The sequence below is a fragment of the Myotis yumanensis genome, unplaced genomic scaffold (genome assembly GCF_028538775.1).
Source record: "Myotis yumanensis isolate MYYU_CA2020_CCGP unplaced genomic scaffold, mMyoYum1.0.hap1 SCAF_10, whole genome shotgun sequence".
NCBI classification, from domain to species: Eukaryota; Metazoa; Chordata; class Mammalia; order Chiroptera; family Vespertilionidae; genus Myotis; species Myotis yumanensis.
In genome coordinates this window covers 31,246,575-31,263,224 of record NW_027223761.1, presented here as the reverse complement: position 1 = coordinate 31,263,224, position 16,650 = coordinate 31,246,575, and the positions used below count along the sequence as shown (strand labels likewise).

At 36.0% G+C, this 16,650-nt stretch overlaps 1 protein-coding gene across 1 annotated transcript; it reads left to right on the top strand.

The window, feature by feature from the left end:
• Positions 1–1,158: 1,158 nt before the first annotated feature.
• Positions 1,159–15,881, top strand: CUNH11orf58 (chromosome unknown C11orf58 homolog). Its single transcript, XM_070428237.1, has 5 exons — positions 1,159–1,356; positions 6,488–6,571; positions 10,026–10,086; positions 11,610–11,719; positions 14,789–15,881. The coding sequence occupies exons 1-5, from the start codon at positions 1,294–1,296 to the stop codon at positions 15,017–15,019; spliced, it is 549 nt and encodes a 182-aa protein (XP_070284338.1). The 5' UTR covers positions 1,159–1,293; the 3' UTR covers positions 15,020–15,881.
• The last annotated feature ends 769 nt before the right edge of the window (positions 15,882–16,650 follow it).

Sequence of the window (16,650 nt, the reverse complement as noted above, 5' to 3'; positions counted from 1 at the left end):
AAAACCCTTAGGCCAAAACCGGTTTGGCTCGGTGGATAGAGCGTCGGCCTGCGGACTGAAAGGTCCCAGGTTCGATTCCGGTCAAGGGCATGTACCTGGGTTGCGGGCACATCCCCAGTGGGAGATGTGCAGGAGGCAGCTGATCGATGTTTCTCTCTCATCGATGTTTCTAACTCTCTATCTCTCTCCCTTCCTCTCTGTAAAAAATCAATAAAATATATTTAAAAAAAAAAAAAAAAAAAAAAAACCCTTAGATGCAGCGGTTTCTGTGGAGATTAGTGGTTGCAAGGGAGGGACTGCTTAATGGGTACGGAATTTGCTGTTGGGGTGATGAAAACGTCTTAGCACTAGATCGAGGTGATGGTTGCAGAACACTGAATGTAATAAACGCCACTTAACTGTACACTTTAAAATGATTAACTTCGTGAATTTCACCTCAATAAAAACAGTAAATATTTTTTAAGGGGGAAAAAAAGATACATGGTTTTCTGGCAGAAATTCTGGATTGGGGCAAAAATACAATGCCTACACACCAGGGGTCACAATCGAGGTCACACAGGGGCGCTGCCACTTCACACAAAGCCATGTGGAAAGCTTACAAAATTCCCTGAGGGGGGCCCTAGTTTCAATAATTGCCAATAAACTGGATTCATCTCAGTGAAAAAGGGAAAGCAGCAAAGTACTCCTCAGAAACTTCTAGAAAGCTGCACCGCTGCTCACCCAGAAACCTCTACCAGTAATAGAGAACACCAGGGTGGAAACAGTAGAAGCCATATTTTTTTCAAAGGTTTTTGTATTGGGAGTAAGCTCACTCGTGAGGATTCAGTAAGCCTCAAACTATGACAGATACGTAGGTCAACCGTGCGGCATCTTACAGTGAAAAGCGAAAACCCACTCTAACTTTCGTTTTGTGCCAAGGCAGCTCTGCCACAACGCTCACCGCCATACCCATCCGCGGGAAAGCTTCCTCCACCAGCCGGAGGGGGCGGGGCCTCAGAGGACACTCCCGCCACACAGCACGAGGTGCGCCGCTGGGCTTCCTGGGAATAGTAGGTTCCGTCACCTCTCTGTCTCTTGTTCAGGCCGCTATGGAGTCAGCCAGAAAACTACAACTCCCAGGGTGCTCTGGGGTGGCAAGCGGCTGCGTCGTGACGACTGTGGCAGAGAAGGGCCGTCGGGCTCTGCGTTCTGGAGTGGCGCTGCTTGGTCCAGAGGCAGGTTGCAGGCTGCTGGTGCCGGAGCTGAGGAGAACAGCGACTCGGTTTGGCATTTGCTGTCGGGGTCCCCGCAACGATGAGTGCTGCCAGGGAGTCCCATCCGCACGGGGTGAAGCGTTCAGCCTCCCCAGACGACGATGTAAATAACAATGGCGGAATGGATGAGGGTTGAGGCCTACTAAAGGTTGGGGTAGGCCGGGAAGGGTGGGTGTAGATGGAGGAAGCGCCGGAGGTGGCCCGAAAAGGAAGGGAGGGCGGGGGACCCAGAGGAATGGGAAATGTCTCCCTTCTTTAGTTAGGGTCGCAAGGTTTGAAGAGGGCCGCACGCTGAGAACCAGAGGCCTGCGTAGGAAGGGATCGAGGAAGGAAATCCTATACGGTCGAGAAGTGAGAGAGCCTAGTCAAGAGGTCATATCTGCCTCTTTGGCGGCTGATGAAGCCTCTTGGTCGGGCCTTCCCACTCGGGATAGAGACGGCCAGACACGCCCTGTTTGAGGCTTAAACTGCTCCTGTGACAGGGTCAAGGTGTCGTGCAATTTGGGCAGCTTCCCCGGCCGGGGTTATTTTTGCAGTGTGCTCCTGACAATTAATCTTAACTGCACTGTTAAGAGTACACTCAGAACAGTGTTGAGTGGGAAAAAATGTATCGGGGGAGTAATCTGTGACTGGCGCAAGGTGGTGAGGTCTAAGACGTTGCGACCTAGAAGCTCGTTTTGATGTCAAGTACCTCCCTCTCCCCTCCTCCCTCTCCCTCTGCTTTCCTCCTCCACCACCATCCCCCCCTCTCCCCCAGCACGTCAGTTTAAATAGCAAACCATTCATTTCTTAAAGTAACACATTAAATATTTACTGCTGCGCCAGGTGTTGGAAATTCAAAGATGAATAAGTATGTGCTTCTCGTCGGCCTTTTTGTATATCTGCCCCAGCTCCTAGCGCATTGTCATGGAGACTGCAGTAACCAGTCAACTTAAACTAGGTCCTCTTGCAGTGGGTCAATGAATGCCCACCGAGAATGTTGATGCGGAGGGGGAGCATGGCAGGTCATCGTTAAGGATGGGGAAGGAACAACATCTAGTTTTCTTTCCGGTATTGTTTAAAGCACTATCGTTTTTTTATTTTCTTAAGCTTCAGTTCAGTGCCTTTCATATTATCTTATTTTGTGAATCATAAAAGGCTCACAGAATACTACTGGTGTGTATCTTTTGTAGCAAATGAAATAATGGTCAAGACCCAGCACTCTCTGGGTGGAAGGGTTAGGTCCAGAATAGTAAGGCTCTTTTAGCTTTGCAGAAGGATCAGTAATCTGTGAAGATTTGGGGATGAATAGTTATAGTGAGCTTTATTCATGTCCTCTGTTCCTGCCTGCTAGAGGCTTTTAGATCTTTTCTTGTTGATATGGTAATCCAGTTCATGCTGCGAATTTATTTAGGCTTTTAAGTAACCTGGGTGCCATTTCAAAAGCTCTTACATTGTTTCCCTCCTGGTATTTAATTGTGACTTGATTGTTAGAATGTTAGGTACCTGTTTTGCTAGACTCAGAGACATAGTCTTTTAGCTTGACAGAAAATTCTTGGTGATATTAAGTAATTTAACACAAAATTAAAGAGATTAAGTAATTAAGACTTCAATAGCTTCTGATGGGATCATTTTAAACTAGATGACCTTTAAGACTTTTTCCACTTCTGCAAGCATTCTCTTTGAAGATGATGGTTATAGTTACAAATCACATCAGGACTTAGCACCATCACACATTCCCTAAAATTGATTATGTTGTTAATTTTATATTATAGTGCAATACAAAGCAATACAATAACCTATCTCTTGATAGTGATATTTTTAAAGTTTCTTTCATATGAATTTTATTTTTGCTGGTAATTGGGAGTTATCTCTTAAGTACTTGTTTTTAAAATATTTTAATATATGTAAAACATTTTTAAATGTTTGTAAACATACATATAAATTATAGAAAATCAACTAATTATAATATGTATTTGGTCAATAGTTTCTAATGAACATCCACTGCATGTAAAATATAATTGAAGTTTTATTTTACCCACTGACCTCACATATTAAATGGGGATTATCAAATATTTAAAAAGATATTAAAAGTAGATATTAAATCACAGAATCCAACTCTAGGAAAATGCTGACAATTCCAGAAGTTACTATGGTATTATTGGAGGTAAATTGATTGCAGTTCTATAAAATATCGACATCTTTAAAAAAATTAGGATTATAAATTGTAAATGATAAGGTTATTTATATAAAGACATTGAAGACATTTGCTCTTTTTATATGTTTTTATAACTAGTTCATAAACCATTTCCACATACTCTATCTCATTTGGTTGTGTACAGTATAATGTGGAAAGAGCAGAGGACTTAAGGCTAGAGGATGAAAGCAAGTCCCTTAGCCTCTTTACCTCATTGTCCTTATTTATTAAATGGATTCTTGAGAGAATGTAAATGAAAGCAGTTTGCAAGTTGTAAAACACTGCAATTTTTAAGTGAAAGGAGCCTTGCTATATAGATAAGGAATGAAAAGAAGTTAAATGCCACATCTAGGTTAACAGAGAGCAAGTAATTTAGTGGGATTCAGAACTTAAGCTTCACTAGTACTTTAAATTTTTTTTAAACGCTATTGAACCAGAAATAGTTAGGAACTAACTGGTCTGTGAAGAGATGAGCTGTCAGATGGAAAGAAGCAGAAATTTGGAACTTAGCCAAAATTATGAGAGCATATAAGCCCCCGATCAAAAGGAATTTAGAAGAGCCATGGTTGTCCATGTAGTACAAATAGTTTTAAACTCATATGCCCAGAAGAAATGGCCATCATTGTTTCTTTTATATTCTATTACTCTTTTTTACAAGATATTTTTCATAAGTAAGGAGAATAGTGAAAATCTCCTTCATTAGAAATTCTAATATGAATTTAACCATAGCAAATCAAATTTGTATTCCACATTTTCATGACATACATACCCAAAATGATGAGCATCCTCTGAATACAGCAACTGCCTATCAGTTGTTATGTGTGAAGCTGGAACATATAATTTAAGATTACAAACATATTTCTAATAGATTTTAGCTTATTAGGAAGTTATTCTAGTTCTTACATTTGCATCATCAAAATATAATACTACTTGAATTGTTTTAAACATTTGATTGCTTATAATTTTGTGTTGAGAAAGGGGTTGTCTGCTCCATAAATGTGAAACATTTTCATTTTTAAATTACAAACTCGATCAGAATGATCAATGAATGTTTTCATTTCTACATTCATTCTAGTCACCTTTGTATAAACACCTGCCTTCATCATTTGTCCACTTAAAAACCATATCAAATAAGTTTTGGTGTACAGATAACATAAAAGATGAAATAAAAGTCATACATCTTTTTAGGAAAACAGGATGGTCCAGGCTATTATAGCAAAATATTGCAGGATGAAGTCCTTCCTGTTGAGTGACTCTCTGGATGAGAGTATTATATTTATTTTTTCTCTCTTTTTCTTTGTCTATAATTGATTTCTGGGTTGGAAAAGTTATCTAGTATTTAATCATTTAAAGACTCGTAGTCATAAGGTTTTTGCATATACAATTTGCCATCACTTGTCAGTTTGCATTCAACTACTTGTCTGATAATTGTAAAATGCCTTCTGTCAGTTTCCAATGTTTTACCCACTTGCAGTTATGGGTAGAAATGAAAAAAAAATCTGAATTAACTGTGTCCAAAGAAAGCTAGAAGTGACCAACAAAGGGTCATGTTTTCTTAAAAATAATGCAATACTTTAGACCAGCGGTTCTCAACCTGTGGGTCGCGACCTCTTTGGCGGTCGAACGACCCTTTCAAAGGGGTCACCTAAGACCATCCTGCATATCAGATATTTACATTACGATTCATAACAGTAGCAACATTACAGTTATGACATAGCAATGAAAATAATTTTATGGTTGGGTCACAACATGAGGAACTATATTTAAAGGGCCAGAAGGTTGAGAACCACTGCTTTAGACAATATGATGAAAAAACTCTTCTACCATTTTTCTATTTTCTTACTCTTTTAGTCATTTTTAGCATAGGTGGGAATAATTGATGATTTAAAGTAATTCTTACATTTGCTTCAAGATGTAGAGACAAATAGCATTAGGATTCCATGTTAGATTTATCAAAAGGTTCAGTATTTTATATTGATTTGGCCCAATATTTGATAATTATAAAGTAAAATGGCTTATTCTGTTCTTTTAAAAAATAAGTAAATTTTGTCTGTATTCTTTGGAAGACCTCTAAGAATAAATGAAAGTCATAACATATCCTTTCAAAAACTAGAACTCCTCAAAAAGAAACTGATGCCCTAGCTGGTTTGACTCAGTGGATAGAACGTTGGCCTGCGGGCTGAAGGGTCCCGGGTTCAGTTCTGGTGAAGGGCACATGCCCAGGTTGCAGGCTCGGTCTCCAGTGGGGCGTGTGCAAGAGGCAGCCAGTCAATGATTCTCTCTCATCATTGATGTTTCTATCTCTCCCTGTCTCCTCTTCTCTGAAATCAATAAAATTAAAAAAAGAAAAGAAACTGAAAACTAAAATTGGGTCCATTAAACTCTGATGTTAAACTGTCCTAATATCCCAAAAGCCAGTTAGCTAACTTAAACTAACAACTTGGAAGCCCTCTGGGTTCAAAGTACTACGTGCTCTAGAGTCCTATAAAGCTCTGGGGTAGTTGGTCTTAACATCTAGTTGCCCACATGAACAGCATCACTTTAGAAATTTGTTGGAAATGAAATCTATGAGCCCTACCTCAGACCTACTAAATCTGCAATTCCTGGGGTGTTCTAACAAGCCCTTCAGATGATTCTGATAGAAACAAATTCTTATAAGCTCTCTGGCTGTAAAAAAACTAAAAGCTTCTGCCTGGAGGTAACAAAAGGAAGAAGATGCTTCTCCAATGTGTTTACATCCCAATAAACCCATCATAAGTTGAAAATACCATTAAGTCAAAAATGCAAACTTAACCTACTGAACATCATAGCTTAGTCTGACCAGTTTCTATTAAATGGGCATCACTTTCACACCATCATAAAGTTGAAAAATCTTGTTGAACCATCATAAGTTGGGGACTGGCTGTATATTTATGATACATGTGCTTAATTTCCTAAATAAGAATGAGCCCATAGTTAAAACTGACAGGGAAAAAAACTTAAAATTTACTGGTAAACTTAAAAGTTTTTAATACTTAATATTAGGCAAAACAAATTAATATGCTAATTTCTTTTCCAGCTTGGATCTAGCAATTGGGAGGCAGCAGACTTAGGTAACGAAGAAAGAAAACAAAAGTTCTTGAGACTTATGGGTGCAGGAAAGGTAAGCATCAGACAGTATGCATTTTTTTCTTTTCTGTGAAAGTAATGCCCTTTTCTGTGTATGTTAATGGAGAAGGACTGAATATACTTGGATCCCATTTCCCTGTTCTGCACGATTGTTTTAGGCTTTGGGGAATATAACTGATCAAAGCGAGCGCTTAAAATTCTTACAAGTTCTTAGGATTCACATTGCCTCTGGGCAGTAGCTTTAGGAACTGTATAGAAAAAAATTTTGGTTTGAGGGGACTCCTACAGAAGAAAGAAGATGTTAAAGTTTATGATTTGCCATTTGTTAGACTAATGATTTGATACAAGGTATTGCTGGACAGACCAATTGGTAGGTCATATCACTCCTTCCAGCCCTTGAAGAAGTAACCAAGGGAATAACCTTTATCCCTGATTTTTTCAATGTTCAATTTATTTTTGTGAAATTCTTTTGATTAACATAATAGAAGATATAAAATATAGGTGCCATAAAAACATCACCTATTGGAAAAACTCTTTTCCTAGCAATTTATTTTTACATTCAAATACAGTGGTAAGTTGATATTTATTTTTTGTAAGCAAGTACATTTATTTTTGTAACATTGTCCCCATAGCCTTCCTACAAATAGAATGTAATATAGAATGTGAAAGAAATAGGGAAACTTTTCTCCCTTTTAAGATCCTTAAAATGAAATTCTGCTCTTTGTTTTTGTTATTAATATGAGAGTGTAGCCGAAACCGGTTTGGCTCAGTGGATAGAGCGTCGGCCTGCGGACTGAGGGGTCCCGGGTTCGATTCCGGTCAAGGGCATGTACCTGGGTTGCGGGCACATCCCCAGTGGGAGATGTGCAGGAGGCAGCTGATCGATGTTTCTCTCCCATCGATGTTTCTAACTATCTATCTCTCTCCCTTCCTCTCTGTAAAAAAGTCAATAAAATATATTTAAAAAAAAAAAAAATATGAGAGTGTAGCCGAAACTGGTTTGGCTCAGTGGATAGAGCGTCGGCCTGCGGACTGAAGGGTCCCAGGTTCAATTCCGGTCAAGGACATGTACTTGGGTTGCGGGCACATCCCTGGTGGGAGATGTGCAGGAGGCAGCTGATCGATGTTTCTCATCGATGTTTCTAACTCTCTATCTCTCTCCCTTCCTCTCTGTAAAAAATCAATAAAATATATAAAAAAAAAAAAATATGAGAGTGTATTTGTGCATTTTAGTTTTACCAACAGTTATTGACCACTATATGCCAGGTACTCTGTACTAGGTCTGGTGGGAGGTGGGGGGCATCACATAGAGCAATAACGCATGTTTGGAGCCATCATGTAATAGAAGAAATTAGATAATAACAATACAGAATTATAATTGCTATGAAAGAGCTATACACATAGTGCTGTGGAATCAACAGACAAGGATAGCTACCCCTGGCTTAGCTGTATAAGAAACCTTTCCAGAGATAGAATTGATCTGAATCTGAAAGGATGAGGAGTTATCCAGACTACTGCAGTGGGGTTGAGGGTAGGGAGAGATCATGCAAACCATGAAGACTATACAAAGGAGGCATTTGTATATCTCATTAATCCAGATTTTCCATAATTTGTAATTTGTCATAGAAAGTATTTTGAAGTTCACCTAGGTTCGTGCAAATAAAAGATTTGCTAAGAATATATAAAATAAGTAATAGTTTAGAGGGCAATGCTAAACCTAGTGGAATGAAAACTCTTCAAGTACTTAGGAAGAACACTAACAAAATGTATGCAATAGAGCTACCAATAGTGAATTTTATCAATAAAAGGGGAGGGAACGGATTGAACATTTAAAAAAAATTTGGCCACCAGTAAATGGACTATTTAGCATACATTCAATTCTTTGCTAGCAAGGCAAAATTGTAGCTTTGATCTTTTATATAGGCTGATTAGATTTGTTCTGGCCTGTGGACACAAAGTATATTCCTAATCCTAGCCAACTATGAGTATTTTATTGGTCACAGAGAGAACTAGCTGAGAAGATATGAATAGACCATTGCCGTTATATATCCAGATCTTGTTAATGAGGTATCTTCTAGAATCTAAAGAAACAACATATTGAATCATTGATTTGCTTATGTGTTAATGGCATGTAAAACATTAATGCCTGAAGCTTTCAGTAGTATCTTTGGGTATGGAGAATGTGTCTGTCATCCTTTTACAATAGAAAGATTTGTTAACTATATCTTCACAGATGATTAAGATTGCCTTGCAAAGTCAGTGAACAATTTCTTTACCTTATGAAACTGAATATGAACCATAAAGAGTGGATTGGGCCCTGGCCGGTGTGGTCCTGTGGTTAGAGTGGCAACCCTCACACCAAAGGATCACAGGTTCAATTTCCGGTCAGGGGTATGTACCTGGGTTGCAGGTTTGATCCCTGGCTCCGGTCAGGGCACATGTGGGAGGCAATCAATCGATGCCTCTCTCTCACATCGTTGTTTCTCTCACTCCACCTTCCTTTCACTCACTCTAATAAATCAATAGAAAAATTTGTTTTATAAAACTAGATTATTTTAAATTGTGTTCTTTTTGATAGTTTGAGATTGGGTGCTCATTGCCACCAAACACTAATGAACTAGCAATTTGAGTGTGATGTGTCAGTAGTAATAATGATTTTCATTTTTTATATTGTAAAGATCTATTAAAGTGCATTATAAGTCTGTTTCATTTTTAGCTAGCTAGTCTCATTTGCAATCTCCATGAGATATGCCTGAGACACCAGAAAAAGAAGGTGGGAAAGTTAAAGCAATTCATTTAATTGGCCTTCTTAGAAAAGAAAATACTTAGATTGTCTTCATTTTTTATTTATCTATCCTTCCCACTTAAAATTCCAGCTTGTTCTTTACATACTCTCCACCCTCTTCCTCTACTCTGTTTAATTTATATGTGTTTTAATGGTATTTATACCTTCTAACATATATAATTTACTTTTGTTTCCCCTCCCCATCCCTACCATTGCTAGAATGTAAATTCCATAAAGACAGGGATCTAAACTTAATCTTGTATCCCAGAAGCCTGGAATAGTGTCAGGCATATAGTAAACACTCAATAATTATGTTAAACTAGAGGCCTGGTGTACAGATTCGTGTACCGTGGGGTCCCTCCCCAGCTGGCCGGTCCTGATCAGGACTGGGTGAGATGGACCAGACACCCTGGAGCCCTCCTGCAGTCGCTCCCCACCCCGATCATGCACTGGTGAGCTCCTTCAGCCTGGCCTGTGGGGATCGGGCCAAAACTGGCCCCTGCATGGATTCATCCAGGGCGTGTCCAGCCTGTCTCGCCCAATCCCGATCAGCCAGACCCCAGCAGCAAGCTAACCTACCGGTCAGAGTGTCTGTCCTCTGGTGGTCAGTGCACGTCATAGCTACCAGTCGAACAGTCGCTTAGGCTTTTATATATATAGATTAGTGGTCTCAAATTCTAATACATTTTCTGCCTCATTATAGAAAGAACATACTGGTCGTCTTGTTATAGGAGATCACAAATCAACATCTCACTTCCGAACAGGTAAGAAATTTAAAACATAATTAAAATGATATTTAAAATATTAGATTTGGAAATGTACATAGTATATGTAAACATGTTACATAGATTATGTAATAATTAGTATATACTTTGATTTTTGAAAGATTTGGGATTATAAAGTACACATCAGTATGATATTCTAACCAAGAAACTTACCCTTTATGTCTTCATTTTTACTGACTCATGTATTTTAATGGTAGTAAGGTTTTATGCCTCATCTTATGAACTGTAGTATGTATTGACTTTATATATTTTTTACTTTATAAATTATTTAGCATATCTTATAATTGGCATGTTTTACTGGTTTATAGTTTATTTGCTATTTTGTTCTGAAATCTTTGAAGAACTAAAATTCATTGCAAAGCCTGAAAAAATTAACTTAAAAAAAATTGTGGGGAGAAAACTTTTAAAGAAGAACTGAAAATGGGTTTGGATTTGAATTCAGTCTGCTGAAAAGTGAAGTTTCTCCAATTACAAATTGATCCTGATCCATGGACATTAATAATAGGGCATAGTGACCTTATATTTATATTTAACAAAACAATTAAAGTATTTAAATTAGCTTTTTACTGACCTAGAATATGTAGCACATTTTATAAATTAATTGGTATTTTATACTTCTGGTATTAAACAATTTCTAATTAATTTGCATTGCTACAAAAGGTTAAAAGAGTCCCTGAGCTTTGCAAAATGGAAATATATTCAACTGCTTTTTAAAACGGGGGGCTTTATGAATGACAGTAATGAAAAGCACCAACATTTGTGATTAAAATGTGAAATTCCTCTTTTATTTACAAATTAAATGCCATGCACAAAAAGCTTTGATTGTATTGATAACATCGAGTTCTTATGTGGTAAGTTCACATGTAGTTTAGTTTTCTGTTTAATAACTACATACAACAGTATGTATGTAAAAATATGTATCATATGTTGCATGATAAAAAAGTTTATGTTGCTTCAGTAAACTGATATGCAAAGATAGTCATAAAGGAGAGCCATTATTACAAGGTCATTTTATTTAACCATCCTCTGAAAGAATTGTGTGTCTTTTCATTATTTTTGTTCGAATACAGAAGGTTTTGTTTGGAGGTTTTTCTGTAACTATTCACTTTCAGGAGAATAGTTTTTAGACTATAAATAAGCTAAAACATAATAGCCAGAGTTCTTAGTAATTAATTTTTAGAATATCTGAACTCCAGGCACTTTTTCTGAGGCTCTTGTGTCTAGTGTGAATTATGTGGGAAAATATAAGCTCTTTATCTTTTATAAACATTTTTGTAGTTGGAAGGGTTGGCTATTAAAGAAGTAATCATAAATACATATTTCAATTATTTTATGTCTATTAAGTTGTATAGAAACCCATCCACAAAATTAATTGTAAAATTAGTCACAGTTCGAAAAATCAGCCCTGATTATAATAGTATCTGTATTAAGGGTTTTTTTTGTGTAATCAAATATTTTTATTAATTTGACTGAAACATAACCAAAGTACCCTGGACATGCAGGGGAAGAAGACAAGAAAATTAATGAAGAACTGGAGTCTCAATATCAGCAAAGTATGGACAGTAAATTGTCAGGAAGATATCGAAGACATTGTGGACTTGGCTTCAGTGAGGTAGTAATTAATGTATTTTCATTAAATGGGAAGATAATTAATTTGCAATTTGATAAAATTTTTAGTTACTTAAAATATTTTTATATGCCGTACTAGGACTTTGTAGATAAGAGATTTTTGAGAGATTTATTAATAACTTTTCTGATATCAGCTTATGTAAATTCTGCTTAGAGTAATTGCTACGGCACATTTTTTCAGTATAGTTGACATAAAATGCCATATTAGTTTTAGGTGTACAACATAGTGATTAAACAATTATATACCTTATGAAGTGATCACAATAAGTGTAGTACCCATCTGGCACCATACACAGTAATTACAATATTATTGACTATATTCACTGTGCTCTACTGTCATCCCTGTGACTATTTTTATAACTGGCAATTTGTACTACTTAATCCCTTTCACATTTTATACCCATCCTCCCAACACCCCTCCCATCTGGCAGCCATCAGTTTGTTCTCATATCTATGAGTTTTTTTTTTTCCATTTATTTTGTTTTTTAGATTCCACATATAAGTGAAATCATATGGTATTTCTCTTTCTCTGTCTGGCTTATTTCACTTAGCATAAAACCTTCTAGGTCCTTCCATGTTGTGGCAAATGGCAAGATTTCATTCTTTTTTATGACCGAGTAATATTCCATTGTGTATGTGAACCACATGTTCTTTATCCATTCATCTATTATCATCTGACAATTTTACTTCTTCCTTTCCAATGTGGATGGAAATTTTATATCTTTTTCTTGTGTGATTACCTTGGCCCAGGATTTCCAATAGTATGTCAAATAAAGTTGATGAGTGTGGACATCCTTGTCTTCCTCCTGTTCTTAAAGGAAAAGCTTTCACTTTTCAACATTGAGTATGTTAACTGTGGTGTGTCATATGGTCTTTATTATGTTGAGTTTGAGTTATCTTTCCTCATGTTGCCAAGAGTTTTCATCATAAATGGATGTTGCATTTTCATCAGATGCTTTTTCTGCATCTGTTAATAAGATCATGTAATTTTTATCTTTCATTTTATTTATCTGGTTTATCACATTAATTGATTTGTGGATACTGAACCAACATTGCATACCTGGAATAAATCCCACTTACTAGTGGTGTATGATCTTTGGAATTATTACTGAATTCAGTTTATTAATATTTTGTTGAAGATTTTTGCATCTATGTTCATGAAAGACCTTAGCCTATAATTTTTATTTTTATAGTGTTTCTGTCTGGGCTTGGTATCAGAGTAATCCTGGCCTGATAAAATAAGTTTGGGAGCTTTCCTTCCTCAGTTCTTTTGTAACAATTTGAGAAGAATAGATACTAATTTTTCTTTGGTAGAACTCAACTCTGAAGCCATCTGGCCCAAGACTTTTGTTTGTTGGGAGTTTTTTGATTACTGATTCCATTTCATTACTAGTAATTGGTCTGTTATAAATTTTGTTTATCTTTTCAGAGAACCAGCACTTAGCTTTATTGACTTTTTTCTATTTTCTTTAGACTATTTTTTTTTTTTCACCCTGGTCTTTATTCTTTCCTTCCTTCTACTCAAAGCTTTGGGCTTTGTTCTTTTTCTAGTTCCTTTGGCTGTAAGGTTAGATTGTTTATTTGAGCTTTTCTCCTTTGTTGGGTTGGACCTTTATTACTATGAATTCCCCTTTTAAAACTACTTTGGCTGTGTCCCATAGATTTTGGGTCATGTTTTCATTTTAATTTGTCTCTGGATATCTTTGGAATTCCTTGATCTCATTGTTAACTCATTCATTGTTCAGTAGCATTTTTAACCTCCAGGTGTTTGTGTTTTTCTGTTTCTCGTAATTTCTAGTTTCATATCATTGTGTTTGGAGAAGATGCTTGATATGATTTCAGTCTTCTTAAATGTATTGAAACTTGTTTTGTGGCCTAACACGTGGTCTATCAAGTTCATGTAGTCTAATGTGTCATTTAAGGCTGTTGTTTTCTTGTTTATTTTCTGTCTGGATGATCTATCCAATGTCAATGGGGTGTTAAAGTCCCCTACTATTGTCTTATTGTTAGTCTCTCTCTTTATGTCTGTCAGTAATTGATTTACATATTTAGGTTCTCCTATGTTCAGTATGTGGGTGTTTATAAGAGTTATATTCTCTTGTGGGATTGATCCCTTTATAATTATGAAATATCCTTTGTCTCTTGATATAGCCTTTTTTTAATGTCTATTTTTTTCTGATACAAGAATTGCTTCCCTAGCTTTTTTTTTCCATTTCCGTTACATATCTTTATTAAATTGTTTTGTTTTTATAGTTCTCTTTTCCTTTTTTATTCTCATGCTCTCTTCTCTTGTATGTTGATGACTTTATATAGTGTTATGTTTGGATTCCTTTCTCTATTTCTTGTATACCTCTTACAGGCTTTTGGTTACCATGTATTTCATATGTACAAAATATAGCAGTCTTATTTTAAGTTGATGGTTGTTTAAATTTGAACACATCACTACATTTTTTACTCACCCATATCCCACATTTTTGTCATTATTTTTTTACCCTGCGTGCGTGTGTGTCTGTGTGTGTCTGTGTGTGTGTGTGTGTGTGTGTGTGTGTGTCTGTCTCCACTAAGGCACATCTTAAATAGGCATGAAGAACATTCAAGTTAGATTAAATATATCATGTCTGTACTGGTTAGGGAGAATTCTCTTAGTTTCCTGGGTCATCTTTTTTGATATTATAAATACTGGTTTATTATTCCAAAGTAGTGTAATATGCAAAACATTGATACTGTAATATCCAAAACAATGTTTTCCACATTTCTATGAATCAGAAGTTAACTTACCTTATTTACTTTAAAAAAATTGTCTCATGCTTTCAAACAGGGTAGAGGGTGGGACACATAGGTGAGTGAGTGGTCTTCAAAGCCTTTTCTTAAAACAAAATCCTATTCAAGTCCCAGTATATAAAACACGTGAAGTCCTCAGTTCTTCCTTTGACAGCCTGTGAGCATAATACAGTCTTAAAACTGTTAATTTAATGGCTAGGAAATGTGTTTTTTTTTAGTTTTTGTACTTGATGATTGTATTTATTTAAGAAGCTGTTGATTGGTATTTTAGGTAGAAGATCATGATGGAGAAGGTGATGTGGCTGGAGATGATGATGATGATGATGATTCACCTGATCCTGAAAGTCCAGATGACTCTGAAAGTGATTCAGAGTCAGAAAAAGAAGAATCTGCTGAAGAACTCCAGGCTCCTGAGCACCCTGATGAAGAGGAGGATCCCAAAAACAAAAAAGATGCAAAAAGCAACTATAAAATGATGTTTGTTAAATCTAGTGGTTCATAACTCCCAAACACTTAGTCTTTGTATTAAAAGTAAGCCTTATTGTTATAATGCACAGTGGAGGACTGCTTATAGAGCACAGACCTTTGTATTATAATTTTTAAAAAGGCCCTTTTAAGTAATTACAAAGAGTGTTTGCTTTCAGATGCCATGGGTTACACTTTTATGGGCATGACTAAAATCAATTTTGTAAAGCGTAAGAGTTGTATAAAATAAGAAATAAATACAATACTCAATTTCCTTTCATATTAGCATTATCAAACCTCTATTCTCACCTTTTTATCCTTCAAATAGTTGAGGGAGACACTATTTTTTGTTTATGGTAGCTGTCTTTTTTGTGTTCATATTTTTCTCATAAAAAGTTTATCTGTACTCTGATGTGTTCATGAAAAGAATTATTTTATTATACTTTGATATAATAGAACTATTCATCATGGATATTTCTGCTGCCAATAACAATCTAAATTAATGTTGGCAAACGGTTAGGTACTTAAGTTTACTCTTACTGATTCAGCTCTATTCTTTTGGACCAAAGCAACATGAGAGCAAATACTTTTCACACCTGCTAGGATGGAAATATAACTGTCATACATTTGGAATGCTGTGATCTCAAGCAGTCTTTATATAAGTTGAATTACATTGAATGTTAGATTTTTAAATAATATTTGGCAAAGTTTTGCAAAAGAAATTATATCTCTGATCATTTGGTCCTATCTAGGAATATGTAAAAGAAGTTTTTTTGTGGGGGTTTTTTTTGGGCGGGGGGAGTTGTTGGGTTTTTTTTGTTTGTTTGTTTTTTAGGTAATATGTGACCAAAGTTAATTTTCTTCCTAAGGCCTAAATAAAGAGAAAGCAGTTTCCCATATTTGGTTGTGATACCTTTATCCTCATTATCTAAAATTGAGGAGCAGACTTATTGAATAAGAAGCTGAAACAAATTCTCTTCATTTTATCCCAATGCTGTTATCTTGATTATCTAATTCCTAAAAAGTAATATTGCTTTCTGAATTAATTGCTAGTTCTGTTAGAGTAAGATTAAACCAATCTACTCTTAGGGGGTTAGTTTGTACACCAAATTTACACAAACTGCATTATTGGCTAGTCAGTGAACTTCAAGTAATTTGGTTCAAAATATCGTTTCTTAGGAACATGTTCAAAGGCTTGAATCAAACCTGTTTACTGAACTAGATACTTAAGGGTTTTATGGTTTCAGATCTTACATTTAAGTCTTTAATCCATTTTGAGTTTATTTTATATGGTGTAAAAGTGGTTCAATTTTATTTTTTTGCATATATTTGTCCACTTTTCCTATCACCACTTGTTGAAGACACTTCCATTTCTCCATTGTATATTCTTGCCTCCATTGTTGTTGATTAATTGACCATATAAGTGAAGGTTTATTTGGGGGCTCTCCACTCTTTTCCATTGATCTATGTTTCTGTTTTGTGCCAGTGCCATATTGCTTTGATTATTAACACTTTGTAGTATATTTAAAACCAAGGGGCATCTCATACATCCAATTGTTCTTTCTCAAGGTTTCTTTGGTTGTTTGTGGTTGTTTGGTGTTTCCATATTAATTTTAGGGTTATTTGCTCTTGTTCTGAGAAGAATGCCATTGATAGTTTAATAGGATT

What these genes read in the sequence shown, in the direction of transcription:
- CUNH11orf58 (XM_070428237.1), top strand. Translation starts at nt 1,294, where the DNA reads ATGAGTGCTGCCAGGGAGTCCCATCCGCACGGGGTGAAGCGTTCAGCC. An exon ending in CAGCCTCCCCAGACGACGAT is followed by an intron (nt 1,357 to 6,487) that starts GTAAATAACAAT and finishes TTTCTTTTCCAG; the next exon opens with CTTGGATCTAGCAATTGGGA. An exon ending in AACATCTCACTTCCGAACAG is followed by an intron (nt 10,087 to 11,609) that starts GTAAGAAATTTA and finishes CTGGACATGCAG; the next exon opens with GGGAAGAAGACAAGAAAATT.